Raw genomic sequence first — 16378 nt, 5'->3', positions numbered from 1 at the left:
GTTCGTTGTAGTCCTCATTCTATTTTTAAGTGCATAATTTTTAAGTAATGACTTTAAAAGGAAAAATTCCATCATAAAAAATTATACAAATAGGCATATTTTGATGAATCCAGAGCACATCAAGGAGATACTTTAACCTTCCCCACCATAATCATTTTCAGAAATGAACCTTCCAACTAAATGGCTTCAGTACCATTTAGAAAATGCACTCATACGGATATTAAAAGGAAGGCATCCAGTTTACAAACAAAATTTTAAAACTAGTATATTTTTCAAAGTTTCATTATATATCAGAACCAGAATAAAATAGAAATAGCCCCATCTCTCTAAACCAAACAAAACCCACCTGTTACCTCTACTATTCCACCATCACTGTCTCACTAGCTGCCGCTAATTTAACATTTACCACATTATCTGCCAATTGTGCTGAATGCTCTCTGTGCAAATGCCATCACACCTCATATCCTCAGAGGAATATCTCTTTCCCCTAATCCCAATTTCACACACCATCTCCATCTATAGAAAAGCAATGTGAAGATTTGAACAGTTAGATAATTTGCTTTAGATAATATGATGCTCAGGATGCTCAAGTGCTCAGTCCTGTCTGACTCTCTGTGACCCCATGGACTGGAGCCCACCAGGTTCCTCTGTCCGTAGGATTCTCCAGACAAAAATACTGGAATGGGTTGCCACTTCCTTCCCAACGGATCTTCCTGACCCAGGGATCAAACCCATATTTCTTGCATCGGCAGGCAGATTCTATACCGCTGCATCACTTGCGATGCCTTAGATAACAGGCTGCTGTGTTAAATGGTGACCTGGTATCAGACTCAGGTGTGGCTAAGGATGGAACCCTTCACCACCAGGCCATCTCTAGCTCCTGTTCCTGTCCTCTGAAGAGTTATGCTATGAGATCACAGGTCCAGGTTCCGGGTAAACATTCATAAAATATTACTGTCCCCCCTGCCTTCTCTCCTTCCCCAACTTTTCACTGGAAAAGGTAACAGAAAGCAGAGAGGCAGATGGCTAATTTGAGGATTGCTGTCTGATTTTTCTGGAGCCCTGGGAGCATGTGGAATGTGATTCGACTGCAAATCATGTCACATATGCTGTTCTTTCGTTTAGTTATTCCTGGCTTTTTCTTGTGTGGGCTTTTGCCAAAACAATGTTTATCAGCTCTTGATAAAACACGTCTCAGAGACCACACACATTCGCCTCGAGCATCAAGTGCAGACATTCTAGCCCTGCTTTTGTGACATGGTTAAGAGAAGAATCAGCATCTTCCTCCTAAGAAAACACAGTTAAGCCAAGTATTCTTTTCTTTATGGAATGTGGACATTGCCAGAAAGCAAATTTGCATCAACCAAGCACCTTTTCTCCACTGACTAGAAAGAATTTCTAAGGGAAAAAGTTCTCCAATAGAAGGGATTTCTGGTGTGCTCGACCTGCCACACTATGGCTTTCTTGTGTTAACTGTGGGATGCTACTCTGGGGTCCAAAGGCCCCATCATTTCAGTTCACTTGATAACATTTACTGGGAGCCTTCCATGGGCCAGGCACGATGCTGTGAACCGGGCACAAAAGTACCCTTCACTTCCAAGTGCTGACACCCAACTGAGGTGAGACCTAAGAACAAGTAATTACCATATAATACAGTAAGGGTAAAGTAGATAAATAATTCAGAAATAGTAAACTACCTCATTTGGGTCACAGAGAAGGCTTTGCAGAGGTGATGACTAACATGCGACTGGAAAAATTACAGGATTTAACAGGGAAGTCTGTGGTCTCCCTGTGCACTCCCAGTCAGTCTGCTACCTTCGGTCATCATCTCTAAACTGATGACTCCCCAGGACATGCCTCTAGTCTGGTCTCCCTTCTGACATCCAGCTCCTGGCATAAACTACCTCTGTGCTGACCGATGGTGTTTAGGCACCTCATATTCAATATGCACCTGTGAGCCTGCGCTCACTCACTCAGTCGTGCCCGACGCTTTACGACCCCATGAACTGTAGCCCGCCAGGCTCCTCTGTCTGTGGCATTTTCCAGGCAAGAGTACTGGAGCAGGTTACCATTTCCTTCTCCAGGGGATCTTCCACATTCACATCTGAACCTAAATTCCTGATTTCTCCCCAAAGCTCTCAGTTACCTATCGCAGCAACCTGATACGTTGTCCAGGCTAAAGACTCAATCTTACTGCCTCTCTCATTTCCTTTGTCCCGTTACTCACCGCCTTCAGTTCCCTCTCAAACTGTTCTCCACGGAGTAACCAGATATTCTTTTTAAAATGCCAGTATGATCAAATCATTCCTTTGTATAATCTTTCCGTGGTTTCCTGTGGCTCTTAGGCTAAAGACCAAAATCCACAAGACAGTTCTGCATAACTTTTCTCCCCGTCCCTTCAGGTTTATCTCGGGTCACTCTCCCTCTCATTTGCTATGTTCAAGACGCAGTGGCTTTTCAGTTCTTCGAACACGCCATGCTGCCTTCCACCTCAGGATCTTCGTTCCCACTACTCCTAGTGGCCAAGAGCCCCCTCCTTTTCTCTTTGCCAAGCTATCCAACTCCTACTTACCCTTCATAACTCGACAGACACAGGACTTGAGGGAGGCTATCCCTAACTGCCCTTTCTCCATCAAATCTAACTGAAGGCTAGACCTCAGTCTAACCATAGTCCAGACCTCACCATCGACAGCCTCCTAACCGGTCTTCCAACTTCTACTCTAGTCTCTGGTGGCCTGTCATCTACAAAGCAGATAGTGTGCTTTTTTAAACATGAAAAATGAGGTCACACCAATTCTTGGCTTAAACCTTTGGATAGTTTCCCATCACACTTAAAAATTCAGTGATCTTACTAGATCATTCTAGGAGCCAGATCTGAAAAAACACACAACATCTAGATATTTAACTGATAGGCAACCAAAGAAAGAAAGACTGACCATCATTTTCTGAATTGTTTAATTTTTAATAAACAGAATGTTTGTTTATCAAAGCACATTTTAGTTAGAAAACTTAAGTGCAATTGAAAACTTAACTTCCCTATAAGCATTTCCTCTTTGGATCTTTGAAAATAAATTTTTTTATTTTAAGAACCAAGCTAAAGTGTTCGCCAGCAACCTGATATACAGGGACTTGATGTTCTTTGCATTTTTTGTACTAATTCAAGAAAGAAAGAAAAGAAAGGGGAAAAATCACACAGTTCCAGGTGATCAAACTTTTTTCCCACTTTCTTTAAAAAAAAAAAAAAATTGGCTGCACTGCTCGGCTCATGGGATCTTAGTTCCCCAACCAGGTACTGAACCTGGGCCCTGAGCAGTGAAAGTGTGGAGTCCTAACCACTGAGCCGCCAGGCAAGTCCCCTACTTTCGCATTTTAAATACTGATCTGGAGGATGCTTCAAGTACTCGCTCCCTTGACAGAGCTCTGCTTGCTCCAGCCAGCATCTGGGAAGCACATGACAAACCCAGAATACAAGAATTTGTCTTCCCCTGTCATCCTGAGATTTAGTACCAGACAGCAGTGGCCTTTCTGTTTCAGAAGAGTGATACAACCCAGGGAGCTGTTCCTGTGGTCTGATTCGGGAGGTCAGCACATTTGGTCTGAGGCCTTCACATCCAGGGACACAGGCAATATTAGAACAGTTAAAAGAATGAATTTTAGTGTCAGATCCAAATTTCAGCTCCACTGGCTCTGCTACTTAATAGCTGGTTGACTTTTTTCACCGTAAAATGGGTATAATAGTAGTAACTCACCTAAAAATTTATTGTGAAGATTTAATGAATACACAGAAAGTACTCAAGACAGTCCCGAGTACAAAGTAAGCACCATGTAAGGGTTTGCTGCTATTTTGATTACATCAAAGGTGAAGTCTGAGAGCCACCCAGACTTGTTATCCAGATCTGGCAGTAGAGCAAGCTAGAGCTGTTGGTGTCTTTCCCTTCACCAGTCAAATCCTGCCAGACAGCCACTCCTGGCACTTAGCCAAACCTGAATAATGTACCTGTATGAGTCATACAGTTTCAGGTTTCCTCAGCACTTGATTTACATTATGGTCATATATTTTGCTGTACATACAAATCACTGTAGGTTTCTATTGGAGGCAAAGTGGTATTATAGTAACAACAGATTTAAAACCAAAAAAAGTTCTATTCATATCCTGACTTTGCCAGCAATGCAGCCTTAAGAAAACAATTCAATTTTTCTGTAACTTGGTCTTCCTCACTTTTATGACACCCACTTCAATAGATTTGTTATGACCTTGGAATGTTATACGAAAACTTGCTTGTAAAATATAAAGTGCTAGATGTTTTAAGAACATTCCATATCACTGTAAAAGGATTTGAAATACCCACTTCAAAAACAATGATTGGCAAAGCACTTTTTAGCATTATTACTCCATTCAGAGGAACATTTTAATATTTGTGCTTCTAGCATACTACTGCATCAGCTCTCAGACATTCTCCCTACATGGTAAATCAAGAGTAAACTGCATGGGGGACTCCCTTGATGGTCCAGTGGCTAATACTCCTCGTTCCTAATGCTGAGAGGCTGGGATCTGGTTCCTCTGGTAAGGGAACTAGATCCCACATGCCGCAATTAAGACCTGGCGCAGTCAAATAAATTAATAAATTTAAAAAAGAAAAAGTAAACTGCATGGTATTAGGAGAGAAAAGAAGGGGGGAAAATAAGTCTAGTTGTTAACCTTAATGTGAAAAATGTTGCAGGTATCTGAGCCCATAACACTGGCAAATGTTTATACGTATTTGTAAAATGTACCTGGCTGAGAGGATGAAGGAACGTTCTACACTTTCGATCTTAAGTTCATTTTGATATGCTTCTTGGGTGGGTTTTCTGACCTGGAAGAAAGCAAAATGAACTGAGCAGACATCTCCTACGGAAAACCTTATCTCTGATGTGCAGTTAAAACTGCCCAATGCTCTCCCTCATCTGCTCTATGCTCCAGATGAATGTAAACACCCACATACTCAAAGGCCCAACTTTCCCATCTTCAGGCCTTTGCTCACACTATTCCCTCTACCAAGAATGCCTTTCCCCACATCTCAGTGTGGCCAGATGTGACCCACTCTGTTAAGATTCTTGGCTCTTCCTCCAGAAAGACTTCCTCATGTCTCCCTTTTTTCTCACTGCCAACTATCCCTCCACCATGTCCCATGAAAAGCTACACGTTCTTTATTTTCTGAGCTCCCACAAATTTTGTGCCTTTATAGTGATTATTTATTACCATCTATTTTATAGGTGTTGACATGCAGTGTATTTGCTTCCCCACTAGTTGCTAAACTCATGGGGGTTTAGAGCAAAGGTGGAGACGAAAGAATCCTGTTTCAATTCATCTTTGTATTTTTCACTAAGTCATTAACATGTTTTGTTTATAGCAGTTCTCAGGAAATATCTTGTAACTAAATTAATATATGAGGGAAAAAATGAATAAGTGAACACACGAACAGCAACACATGGAGACAGAAGAGAGAAGGATTATGAGAAAATGATCATTGTAGGGATTTTTCTCTAAATACATCTGGGTTAAAAAAATATATATATATCTTCTAACAGATGCACAGACCTTCATTCCAGCCAAAGATAGCATGTTGTTCAGTTTGTACATCCCAGACTGCACTGGTGTTGTATACAACAGGGCATCATTAAACTGAAAGTAGAAACATTTCATAGGACAAAGTAAAGCAAGAAATTTTATCTACAAAGATACTGGTAAGACACAGGAATAAAGGAACAAAATTACCTCTTTGCTTCAAACTCTCTCAATAAAATCCTTAGATTCTGCTTATAAAATCAGAACCACCTAGAATGTTCTATTATAATATTACTAGAAGGCAACTTCTGGAAAATGCACTGTCTTTCCGAGTTCTATAAGAAATTTGACATTTTCTGAATTCTAAATCCCACTAAGGAACTATAATCTGCCAAAATAAAACACCGACAGAATCAATTTTTCCAAATCAGACATGAAACAAACTAGATTCAAAAAGGAAGTAAATTTCTAGTTATGTACCATACAAGACTTGGTTTCCTATACTTGACATGCAAATAAGCACTCCAGACAGTCAAAGATCCCACTAAAACTGCTATTTGAACATGCCAAGCTTATCTGGCCTGAACAAAGGTCTCCTTTCACTAAGCAATTACCCCTGCCTTGGGTTCAACAGCAACACACATGGCCACTTACCAGGAAAAACATTCGGGGCTGCATGACTTTCCGAGATAGCTTCATCAGAATTCCTTCTTTGAGAAAAACCTGATTCATCCAAACGAACACCCATTTAGTACCATCACAACTACAATATATGTATACACGTAATTTCCTTTTCAACCTTCTTTACCCAGATGTTTTGTGTGAAGGCTGGGTAGCATAGTTTCCTTGTGGCTTTTTACAGCCATGGTTTCTTTTAAAACCCTTACAGTCATTTAGGAATTGGATAAGCCAGCAGAATTCTATAAAGCCAATATTGACCCCAGGGGTACCATGTGGTCTAAAATGTAACTGACTGAGTGTGTACTTTATCCCCAGGCTGAGCCAACATCCTGACAATTGCACTTTGTAAATTTCCTGAATTCATTCCCTCAGCCACTTTTGTGCTCCAAGAAGAGCATCAAAACATCAATAATTTTCCCCTCCTCTCAAAATTCACTCTTACATTAAAGATTTGAAATGAAATTGTCTTTAAAGCTGTGTGAGGTCAGCTATATTACACAATAAAACGATCCTATTTAATCAGATACTCTGTGGGGTCCATTGCCATTCTCCTAATTGAATTGGACTTCTTGTTACAGTGACTTAAATCATGCATGTTTTTAAAGGATAGAATGAATGCAGTTAATCCAGATTGGGTCACTGAAGACTAACAATAACAAAAAACCTATTTTCATAACTCAAATGAAAATAGCTACAAATGGTGACTAAATCCATTGTATTAAGCTTGTAAAGGGCAATCTAAAACACTTACCCGTCCAGGCTGAACTATTTCATGGTGTCCATTTAAGCTGTACTGAATTTGCATAAGTTTCTGGAAGTTGTCCTATAGAAAGAGAATGCAGAGCATATGAAGGCATAAGCTCCCAGGTACAACAGTACAATAGCCACTGAAATGAAGATACTTACTCCTTGCTTCATGGTGTCATTGGCGTGGTTGGCTACCTCTATAACAACAGCAAGGGCATCTAAAATACGTAGGAACAGAAGGGGCATTTGATCACTATCATTACCAATGAAATGCAACATCGAGCAACTCCAGGTAACAAGACGGCTAGTGGAAGAGCTCAGTTAACTGTGCGTGGGCAGAAACACACATGGTGAAGTTCGAGGAGAGCAAAACCAAGGACAAACAGGCAAAAACAGTACTTAGGAAAAGAAATGAGCCACAGACAGACTCTGAAGACACATTAGAGGGAATTCCCTGGCAGTCCAATGGTTAGGACTTCCATCGCAGGGAGTATGGGTTCAACCTCTGATCAGGGAGCCAAGACCCAATAACCGTGCAGTCTGGCCAAAAACAAAAAAGACACATTATAGACCATGCATATCAACAGTAGGAAGTCAGGATTGTTTTGCGCTGAGATTTGTGCTCTTGGAGACTACAAGGATACGAATAGGATTTAACTGGAAGCTGAGGACCATTCCAGGATAAACTGCCTTGACAGACAAGGATCCTAGGATAGGAAACCAGAATTATGAGAACCTTGAATTTAAGAAGGTCAGGGCTTAGCTGTCTTCTCTTAGTCTGACCCCAAAAGGGAAAAAAGCCACGTGGAAGCATACTGTATCTTAGGAAATTACACACATTATTTTGTGAGTTGGGTTACTGAGCCTCACCTGTGTTTTATTCTTTTTATTAACTTCTTGCCTTTATCAAATGTTTCTGAACGTCTGTCTTACCATCTTCATTATACATATAAAGGAAAAAGTGTCCCTTGTCTCGTTTTGGGCCATGGCTGTTCTCAGCAGTATTCCCCTAGGGAATGCCTGAATATGTGTAAGAACTTTTGTTTGTCACAATGATGGGAAGGCCCACTGGCCTTTAGCGGGAAGGAGCCAGGGATGTTACATATCCTGCAGTGCTAATTAGCAATCCCCACAAAGAAAGCTATCCCAAATGACAGCAGCACTTTCACAGAGAGAAACTGGTAGAGTGTTAAAGACGGAAGCATACTCTCCTGAGCCTGGTGTGGCAGTGACAGTAATTATCAATGAAAGGAATAGATATATATATTTTTTAATCAATTTCTGGAAAGGGTTTGAGGTTTTTTTTTGGGCCAGCTACTATACCTACTGGGATTCCCCGATGGCTCAGATGGTAAGAATCTGCCGGTAATGAAGGAGATCCAGGTTTGATCCATGGATTGGAAAGATCCCCTGGAGACGGAAATGGCTACACACTCCAGTATTCTTGCCTGGAGAGTTCCATGGACAGAGGAGGCTGCTGGGCTACAGTCCACAGGGTCGCAAAGAGTTAGACATGACTGAGAGACTAACTATACCTTCCAAGGGATACTCTTTTTGGTATCGACCCTGGAGGTTTCTGTAGCCTTTAAATATATTATTGGACTTTCCTGGCAGTACAGTGGATAAGAATCCACCTGCTAATGCAGGGAACGTGGGTTCGATCCCTATCTGGGAAGATTCCACATGCCGCAAAGCAACTAAGCCTGTGTGCCACCACTACTGAGCCCATGTATTGCAGCTACTGAGGCCTGCGCACCTAGAGCCTGTGCTCTGCCACAAGAGCAGCCACCACGATGAGTGGCCTGCTCACCGCAACGAAAAGGAGCTCTGCTCATTGCAACTAGAGAAAACCCACTCACAGCAACGACGACCCAGTGCAACCAAAAATAAATGTGTTATCATCACCTTTATTCAAGGAAAGCAGTATCTTCTTGTACAGATTCCAACCACATATCGGAATGTACTGCAGTTGGCACTTATCATGGAAGATATCAAGAGGTGAGCCTGGACACATTCCCTGCTTTCTGACCTGCTTGACCTCCCAGTGGACAGGGACAAAGGCTTGAAGATTTAATGAATGGATGAAGTACTAAAGCTGCTGCTATTTGGTCACCTGGCCTCCAGGCTCTGACTTCTCCCACCCATTCTGCAACCCTACTTTTCCCATGTCATCCCTTTACAAGGCCCCTGTGTGACTCTTCCTTTAACTTTTCTGCTCACCTTCCAAAGCTATATTACCAACAGTCTCATTCTCTCTCGCCCTTGGGCAGTCTCATCACTGCACTGCACTGCCTCTGGCCATACAGTACATGTCACCATTCACTGCCTATTCGAAGCCATGTCTTTGCTGAACTGTGTAATTTCCTTTAAATAAGCTCCTTAATCTCTGCCCTGCCTCTGTTTTACTGGCAAAACGGAGTTAACAATGCACTTTCTTTGAAGGCAGAAGCCCTGGGACAGATGTTTTCTTGAGGCCTGCTCTGTTAAACTCTGTCTAAAATATTTATCTTTGTGATGTCCATTCTTCCTCTCGTCCACCATCTCCAGTCATTCATCTCTGGTTCCGCTTTCCTCTAAGTAGAACTCTGCCTCTTCAATTCTCACGCTTTGTTCCCTCTTTCAAATGATTCTATGCTGCTCAGCGCATTCTTACTTTAAAGCTATCTGCTTTGTTCTTTACCTGAAGGGTATCACAGACGTCCTTCTTCAACTAAACTATGTTCACCAAAGACAAGAAGCATGTTCTATCCCCCACTCCAATCTTTTCCTTTAAAAAAGCACCCTTTAAAGCATAACCCTTGTGAAAGAAGATGTTAGAGAAAAAGAAGTAAAATGATTAATAGAATGAATAAGAATCTCTACAAAATGGGTTAAAGACCTTTCAGCTTTGTAATCTGATAATGTAAAGGAGGATGCACAAGAATGTGATCAAAATTCATAAGATGAACATAGTGGAGATGGATTTGTCTAGGGTGTTTCTGTAGACTGGAACCAGGGATATACCTATGACATTCAAAAGAGGTAGTTTGGGAGTAAACAGAAAAAAACACTACTATCCCAAATGGAATTAAATCCTTGTGTGTGTGTGTGAAACAGAGAGAGAGAGGGAGAGAGACAGACATACTTGCATGCACATGCGCGCGCACACACACACACACACACACAGTGGATTATCCCATGAATATCAGTGAATCCCTTGTACTGTACTAGACTATTTCCGATAAGTACTATTGGGGTAAGGAGTGGAAGGATGGCAAACCTAATGCCCATCTTTAAACAGTCCCAGAATAATAGATTATTTTAGACCTTACCTCTAATTTGTATTGTTTGGTCACTTCATGGACTCATGATTTTAAAGCCTGAAAGGATGCTGCAGATCAACTGTTTCAATCTCTGCCTTCGAAAGCTGGTGGACATTTACTGAAGGTGAACGCACCCTGGCACAGACAGACTGAGCCCAGGAGGACGACGCTTCCTGATCACACACTATGCTGGGACCACCCTCTCAGGAGGCTGGCTCCCATGGCTGCCTGACCATGGGCATCTTTGGTCCCTATAATTTCACCTGCTTCCAGGCCACTAACACTTTATCTAGTTCTATCTTCATCTGCCCAAAACAGAGTTTAAAAAGGCTTGTTATGAATAAAACACAGTTTTGTATATGGGTTTTGTTACATTTTTACTTTCTAGGTCCAAATGAATGTAACATAAAAACTTCTAACACATAAGACCACAGAAATCATTTACCTTGAGTGTCTCTGTAATCTCCAGAGTCTTCTAAGAGATTTTTCAAATAATCTAGAAAAGGTGAAAAAAATACATATATAGTATTTAGTACAATAAAGCACTAAGGAAAAAAAAATTAGTCAGCCTTATTAGTCAGACCAATAAGTCAGCCTTATTGGTTAGTATACACATTCATTCTGGTTGTGCTAACTTTCTAAAAATGGAAGAATAAAGCCCTGGGGTCAATTTGAAATCAGGACACAGAATTAGAGCTAAGAAAGAGCCTACAGGTTGCACTGGTGATTTTAGAGATGAGTAACCAGGCTACTGAGGACACGTCTCACCCAAGTAATCCCACCTCTTTGTGGCAGAGCCAGGATCAGAATCCAGGTCTCCAGATGACCAGCTCAACACTTTTACTCCAACACACAGTAAATACCTTAATCCCAAGATCAGATGTACGTCTACTTCCAAAATTCAAGCATTAATAAATTGAATGCCTAAGGGACTCAGATTCATCAATCTTAAGAGTCTAATAATGCCCAGAACACATACCCAAAAAATGCAATATGTGTGTCTAGACCAGTGGTTCTCAAACGGGGGCAACTTTGCCCCACACCCACCTCCCAAGACATTTGAAAACGACTGAAGATATTTCTGATGATCACAACTGGGTGAATGGGGACACCACTGGCATTGAGGGGTTAAGAGGCCAGAGATGCTGCTTAACATCTGCCAAATGTGCAGGATCGTCCTAATGTCAACATTAGGGCGTTGTCAACAGGGCTGCAGTAAAGAAACCCTGGTCCAGATGGTCTGTAAATGAGCGACATGGTACACAGCAGCTCTTGCAACACAAAATAAATTAAGGCAATAGGTTATATTTAATAAGTCTTTAACACCAAGGAATATTGCTGGATTTCAAAGTGACACTTCCAGTTGAGAAATGCTGAACAACTTAACTACCAAATTAAAACAAATCCCATTTCCTGTAATTTCAAGACCCCACTACATGGTCCCTGTTGACTGTTCTGATTTTCTTTCTTGCTACTGCCTTACACCAGCCCTTTGTTCTTATTAAAATTTGATTCTACACAATTTATTAAACACTTCCTATGTGTTCCCTGGCTCTATACTTTTTGTCTTTAATGCACCCTTCTTCTGAATCCTTTCTCTGTCTCTGCATATAAAAATTCTACTCATAATTCATCAAGGCTCATCTCAAATTCCTCCTCCCCTACCAAACTTTCCATTTGAAAGAAATATTCTTTCCCTTTGAATAATATATAACACAGCAGTTACTCACTGTATGCCTTCTATCATTTTTTTTTTCATTAGATTCAAGGTTCCTTGTGGGCAGGGCCTGCCCACATCTGATACCATCTTTCTCTCATACCACTTAGCCAGAGACGTGGCATACAAGGGACAAGAAATACTTAATGATTTTTTTTTTAAAGATTTTTTTCATATAGGATTTTGTCTTAGTGGGTAAAAGGCAGTAAAAGCTAAAATCAATCCTAATTCCTGTGGGAGCTTAGAAATGGAAAGAGGAAAGGCATATTAAAAGACTGAATGCATTTTATCAGATCCAGTCTCCACTAGGAGATACCGTAGATGACATTAAGCCTCTCTGAGCCACAGCACAGGTTCTATCGTGCCAGAGACCATCACACCACTTGCACTCCCCAGGTGGCGCTAGTGGTAACGAACACGTCTGCCAGTGCAGGAGACCTAAGAGATGCAGTTTCGATCCCTGGGTCAGGAAGATCTCCTGGAGGAGGGCATGGTAACCCACTCCACTGGCCTGGAGAATCCCATGAACAGAGGAGCCTGGCAGGCTACAGTCCATGGGGTTGCAAAGAGTCAGACATGACTGAAGTGAGTTAGTACCATGCAATCTCCACTTAGCAATATTATGGAACAAATATAATTTCATCCCATGGATTTATGAAGTCATGCTCAAAAAGGCACAAAGAGAAACTTGGATATTGGTGCCAGCTTTTCAAACTTAATAGATGACATAAACATACACACCCAGCTGTTGAAACTATACGTCTTTGAGACACTGATCTAAGAACCTGTGAGTCTAGACATGCACACTGTAACTACCCAGCCCTGGCAGTGAGTCACCGTGAGATACTGTGGGAGACAGCACTAAGCTTCTGTGAGCCACAGCAGAAGTTCTATCTCACCAGAGGCCATCACAAGCAATTTAGATCCCAAACTAATCCGAACACACATTGGAGAGCATTCTTCCAATCAAATAAGAAAGTCTCCAAAACTAACAAAATATATTGACCGTACACTGTACTTAGCCTCATCCAGGGATGAAAAATGAATTTAGTCTCACTCTGACCCCATCAGAATGCATTCCCTGTATAAGTCATCTTTTGTGAATTCAAATATTTAATGTTTCCATGAGAGTGACAGGGTTAGGAAGAAAAACGTACTCTTTTTAGGCTACATCATTAGTCAAAAGGGATGTTCCTTTAAGCCTGGGGGAGCAGAAGAGCACATGAACGAAAGCAGATTTACCTAAGCATCAGATTCACAGCAAGTTCCTATTTTGTCTTTGATTCTTATTCTTTAATACAGAAACATATCTATGCAAACTGAGACATTTCTCTAAACCAAAAGCGGTCACTGGAGGTTGTCCGTATTAGGAAATCCTGACCTCAGAATCACTATGCTGAGCCTGATAAGTTTCTGAGTTGCATTTTCTTCCCTTGTACTCAAGTTCAGCTACTGCTCGCCAACCTAAACTTTTAGGAACAAAGTGGAAAGACACAAATTGGCTGGGCAAAAACCCCACCATGAAGCTGTTGCAAAATCATACTATTAATCAAGAAGATAATGGGGTTAGGTTTACTTTCCTTGCCAATTAAAAAAAAAAAAAACAACTTAAAATTCACCTTTCAAAATTCAGCTTTCCAGAAGTGAATTTTAGAATTTCAACTTTCTAATGTATTCATCTGTATTTTCAGGTTATCTCATTGCAGTACATCTTCCTTTTGAGAACTTTTACCTTTTCTAGGAAGACCCAACCATGAGCCCCTCAGTTAAGAATCACTCCATGCCTTAACTACAGAATGAGCAGGAGACTGATCACCCTCTGAGTCAGATGGAAGGAGCAATGAAATCACCAGCTGTCCCAGTGACTGTCATAAGCCAGGTGAAACACAGGAAGGGAGACCAGACAGACACGCCTGCATTGGTCATGTGGAATTGTTCACTACATATCATTTAGGTCCTAGTATCCTGCTGGCCACCTGATACGAATAACTGACTCATTTGAAAAGACCCTGATGCTGGGAAAGATTGAAGGCGGGAGGAGAAGGGGACAACAGAAGATGAGATGGTTGGATGGCATCACCGACTCGATGGACATGAATTTGAGCAAGCTCCAGGTGTTGGTGATGGACAGGGAAGCCTGGTGTGTTGCAGTCCGTGGAGTTGGACACGACTGAGCAACTGAACTGAACTGATCCCGCTGGCGATCATTTTAAAAAATGAGAACACAGGAGTCATTTCGATTTGCCATGTTAGATTTATAGTATTCCATGTCTTTCCTGTTTTCAACAAACGAAGCAAAGAATTTTTCAAAACTTCAGTAATAAAAATGCCTCAAATGCTATTGAAGTTATTTATGTCAAAGAAAAACAGGCTGGTGAGGTCTGCATGGGCACCACAAAATGTACTTTCTGGCCACCAGGTGGCACCCTTGATTAATAAAGGTTAATTAATCCCCATAATCACCATCATCCAACAGTAGCAGCACAAAACTAATTTAGCATGTGCAGCCTCAAGGATTAAGCAAGTGAATTTTGTCCTCATATATCAGGACATAGTCTTTCATGTTCTCATAAAAGAATGAGAACCTAAAAAACACCATATCTTGTTAGAGCTCTAAGTGTTCAATACATGAACTCCTAGTAAGCCTTACCATTTCTTGATTGCCTCATCAATGAATAAGCAACTTAAAGCAGAAAACTATTCAGAGGTATAGTAACCATTTCCTAAAGAAGAGTCATCTGTGAGAATCGGGGACTTTTTAATTCAACAGCACCCAGTCAGATTCCTGGACGCTTTGCTCAGAAACGGTTGATGGCAAAGAACAGAGGAAATGAGCATATACAAAGGGTAGCGTTCCAAAGTTGAGCGTTTCAAATTTGAGAACATGGTTCTATGGTGTCAGGTATCCCTTTAAACACAAATGCTAAACTATGGATTGCAGGAGGACCAGGAGCCTGATTATTTACTCTTATATTACCAGCATCTAATAGAATATGCAATAAAATTGCATATTCAGCAAATGTTTCCTGAATTTATGATGGACTAAATGACATTCCATGTCCAGTTCTAATTGTTGCTTCCTGACCTGCATATAGGTTTCTCAAGAGGCAGGTCAGGTGGTCTGGTATTCCCATCTCTTTCAGGATTTTCCACAGTTTATTGTGATCCACACAGTCAAAGGCTTTGGCATAGTCAATAAAGCAGAAATAGATGTTATTCTGGAACTCTCTTGCTTTTCCGATGATCCAGCAGATGTTGGCAATTTGATCTCTGGTTCCTCTGCCTCTTCTAAAACCAGCTTGAACATCTGGAAGTTCACGGTTCACATATTACTGAAGCCTGGCTTGGAGAATTTTGAGCATTACTTTACTAGCGTGTGAGATGAGTGCAACTGTGCAGTAGTTTGAGCATTCTTTGGCATTGGCTTTCTTTGGGATTGGAATGAAAACTGACCTTATATGCAGAGTACATCATGAGAAACGCTGGGCTGGAAGAAGCACAAGCTGGAATCAAGATTTCCCGGAGAAATATCAATAACCTCAGATATGCAGATGACACCACCCTTATGGCAGAAAGTGAAGAGGAACTAAAAAGCCTCTTGATGAAAGTGAAAGAGGAGAGTGAAAAAGTTGGCTTAAAGCTCAACATTCAGAAAACAAAGATCATGGCATCCGGTCCCATCACTTCATGGGAAATCTATGGGAAAACAGTGTCAGATTTTATTTTTTGGGGCTCCAAAATCACTACAGATGGTGACTGCAGCCATGAAATTAAAAGATGCTTACTCCTTGGAAGGAAAGTTGTGACCAACCTAGATAGCATATTCAAAAGCAAGACATTACTTTGCCAACAAAGGTTCGTCTAGTCAAGGCTATGGTTTTTCCTGTGGTCATGTATGGATGTGAGAGTTGGACTGTGAAGAAGGCTGAGAGCCGAAGAAAGCTGTACCAGAACATTGGGGGTGGGGGGCGGGGAATGAAAAGGAAAAGATTCTGGGTCTATACAGTAAAAGCCTTAACTTATTTCTAGGACAAACGAATAAAAGAAGTTACCTCATGCAAAGAGCTGACTCATTGGAAAAGACTCTGATGCTGGGAGGGATTGGGGGCAGGGGGAGAAGGGGACAACAGAGAATGAGATGGCTGGATGGCATCACCGACTCGATGGACGTGAGTTTGAGTAGACTCCGGGAGTTGGTGATGGACAGGGAGGCCTGGCGTGCTGCGATTCATGGGGTCGCAAAGAGTCAGACATGACTGAGCAACTGAACTGAACTGAAGACATTCACTTAGGGGTTACCACTTTTTGCTCCATATTTTATTAAGCAGCTGAGATGATGCTCGGAGGGTCTGATTAATTAAAAAGTGCTCCAGTCTTTGCTCTAAT

At 41.4% G+C, this 16378-nt stretch overlaps 1 protein-coding gene across 2 annotated transcripts in view; it reads right to left on the bottom strand.

Moving 5' to 3' along the window:
* Window positions 1-16378, bottom strand: part of FGD6 (FYVE, RhoGEF and PH domain containing 6) — a 106364-nt gene that overhangs the window by 12914 nt on the left and 77072 nt on the right. For both annotated transcript variants that reach the window (XM_010858005.1, XM_010858004.1), the window contains exons 9-14: window positions 10721-10771; window positions 7133-7191; window positions 6978-7049; window positions 6200-6268; window positions 5579-5662; window positions 4774-4853 (exon numbers count right to left, since the gene is read on the bottom strand). In XM_010858005.1, the coding sequence (XP_010856307.1) occupies window positions 4774-4853; window positions 5579-5662; window positions 6200-6268; window positions 6978-7049; window positions 7133-7191; window positions 10721-10771 (415 nt within the window). The remainder of the gene's footprint in view (window positions 1-4773; window positions 4854-5578; window positions 5663-6199; window positions 6269-6977; window positions 7050-7132; window positions 7192-10720; window positions 10772-16378) is intronic.

This window comes from Bison bison, unplaced genomic scaffold (genome assembly GCF_000754665.1).
Source record: "Bison bison bison isolate TAMUID 2011002044 unplaced genomic scaffold, Bison_UMD1.0 scf7180017864383, whole genome shotgun sequence".
In the NCBI taxonomy this organism is placed as follows: Eukaryota; Metazoa; Chordata; class Mammalia; order Artiodactyla; family Bovidae; genus Bison; species Bison bison.
The sequence above is the reverse complement of the archived record's forward strand: the minus strand, read 5'-3'. Positions and strand labels throughout refer to the sequence as shown.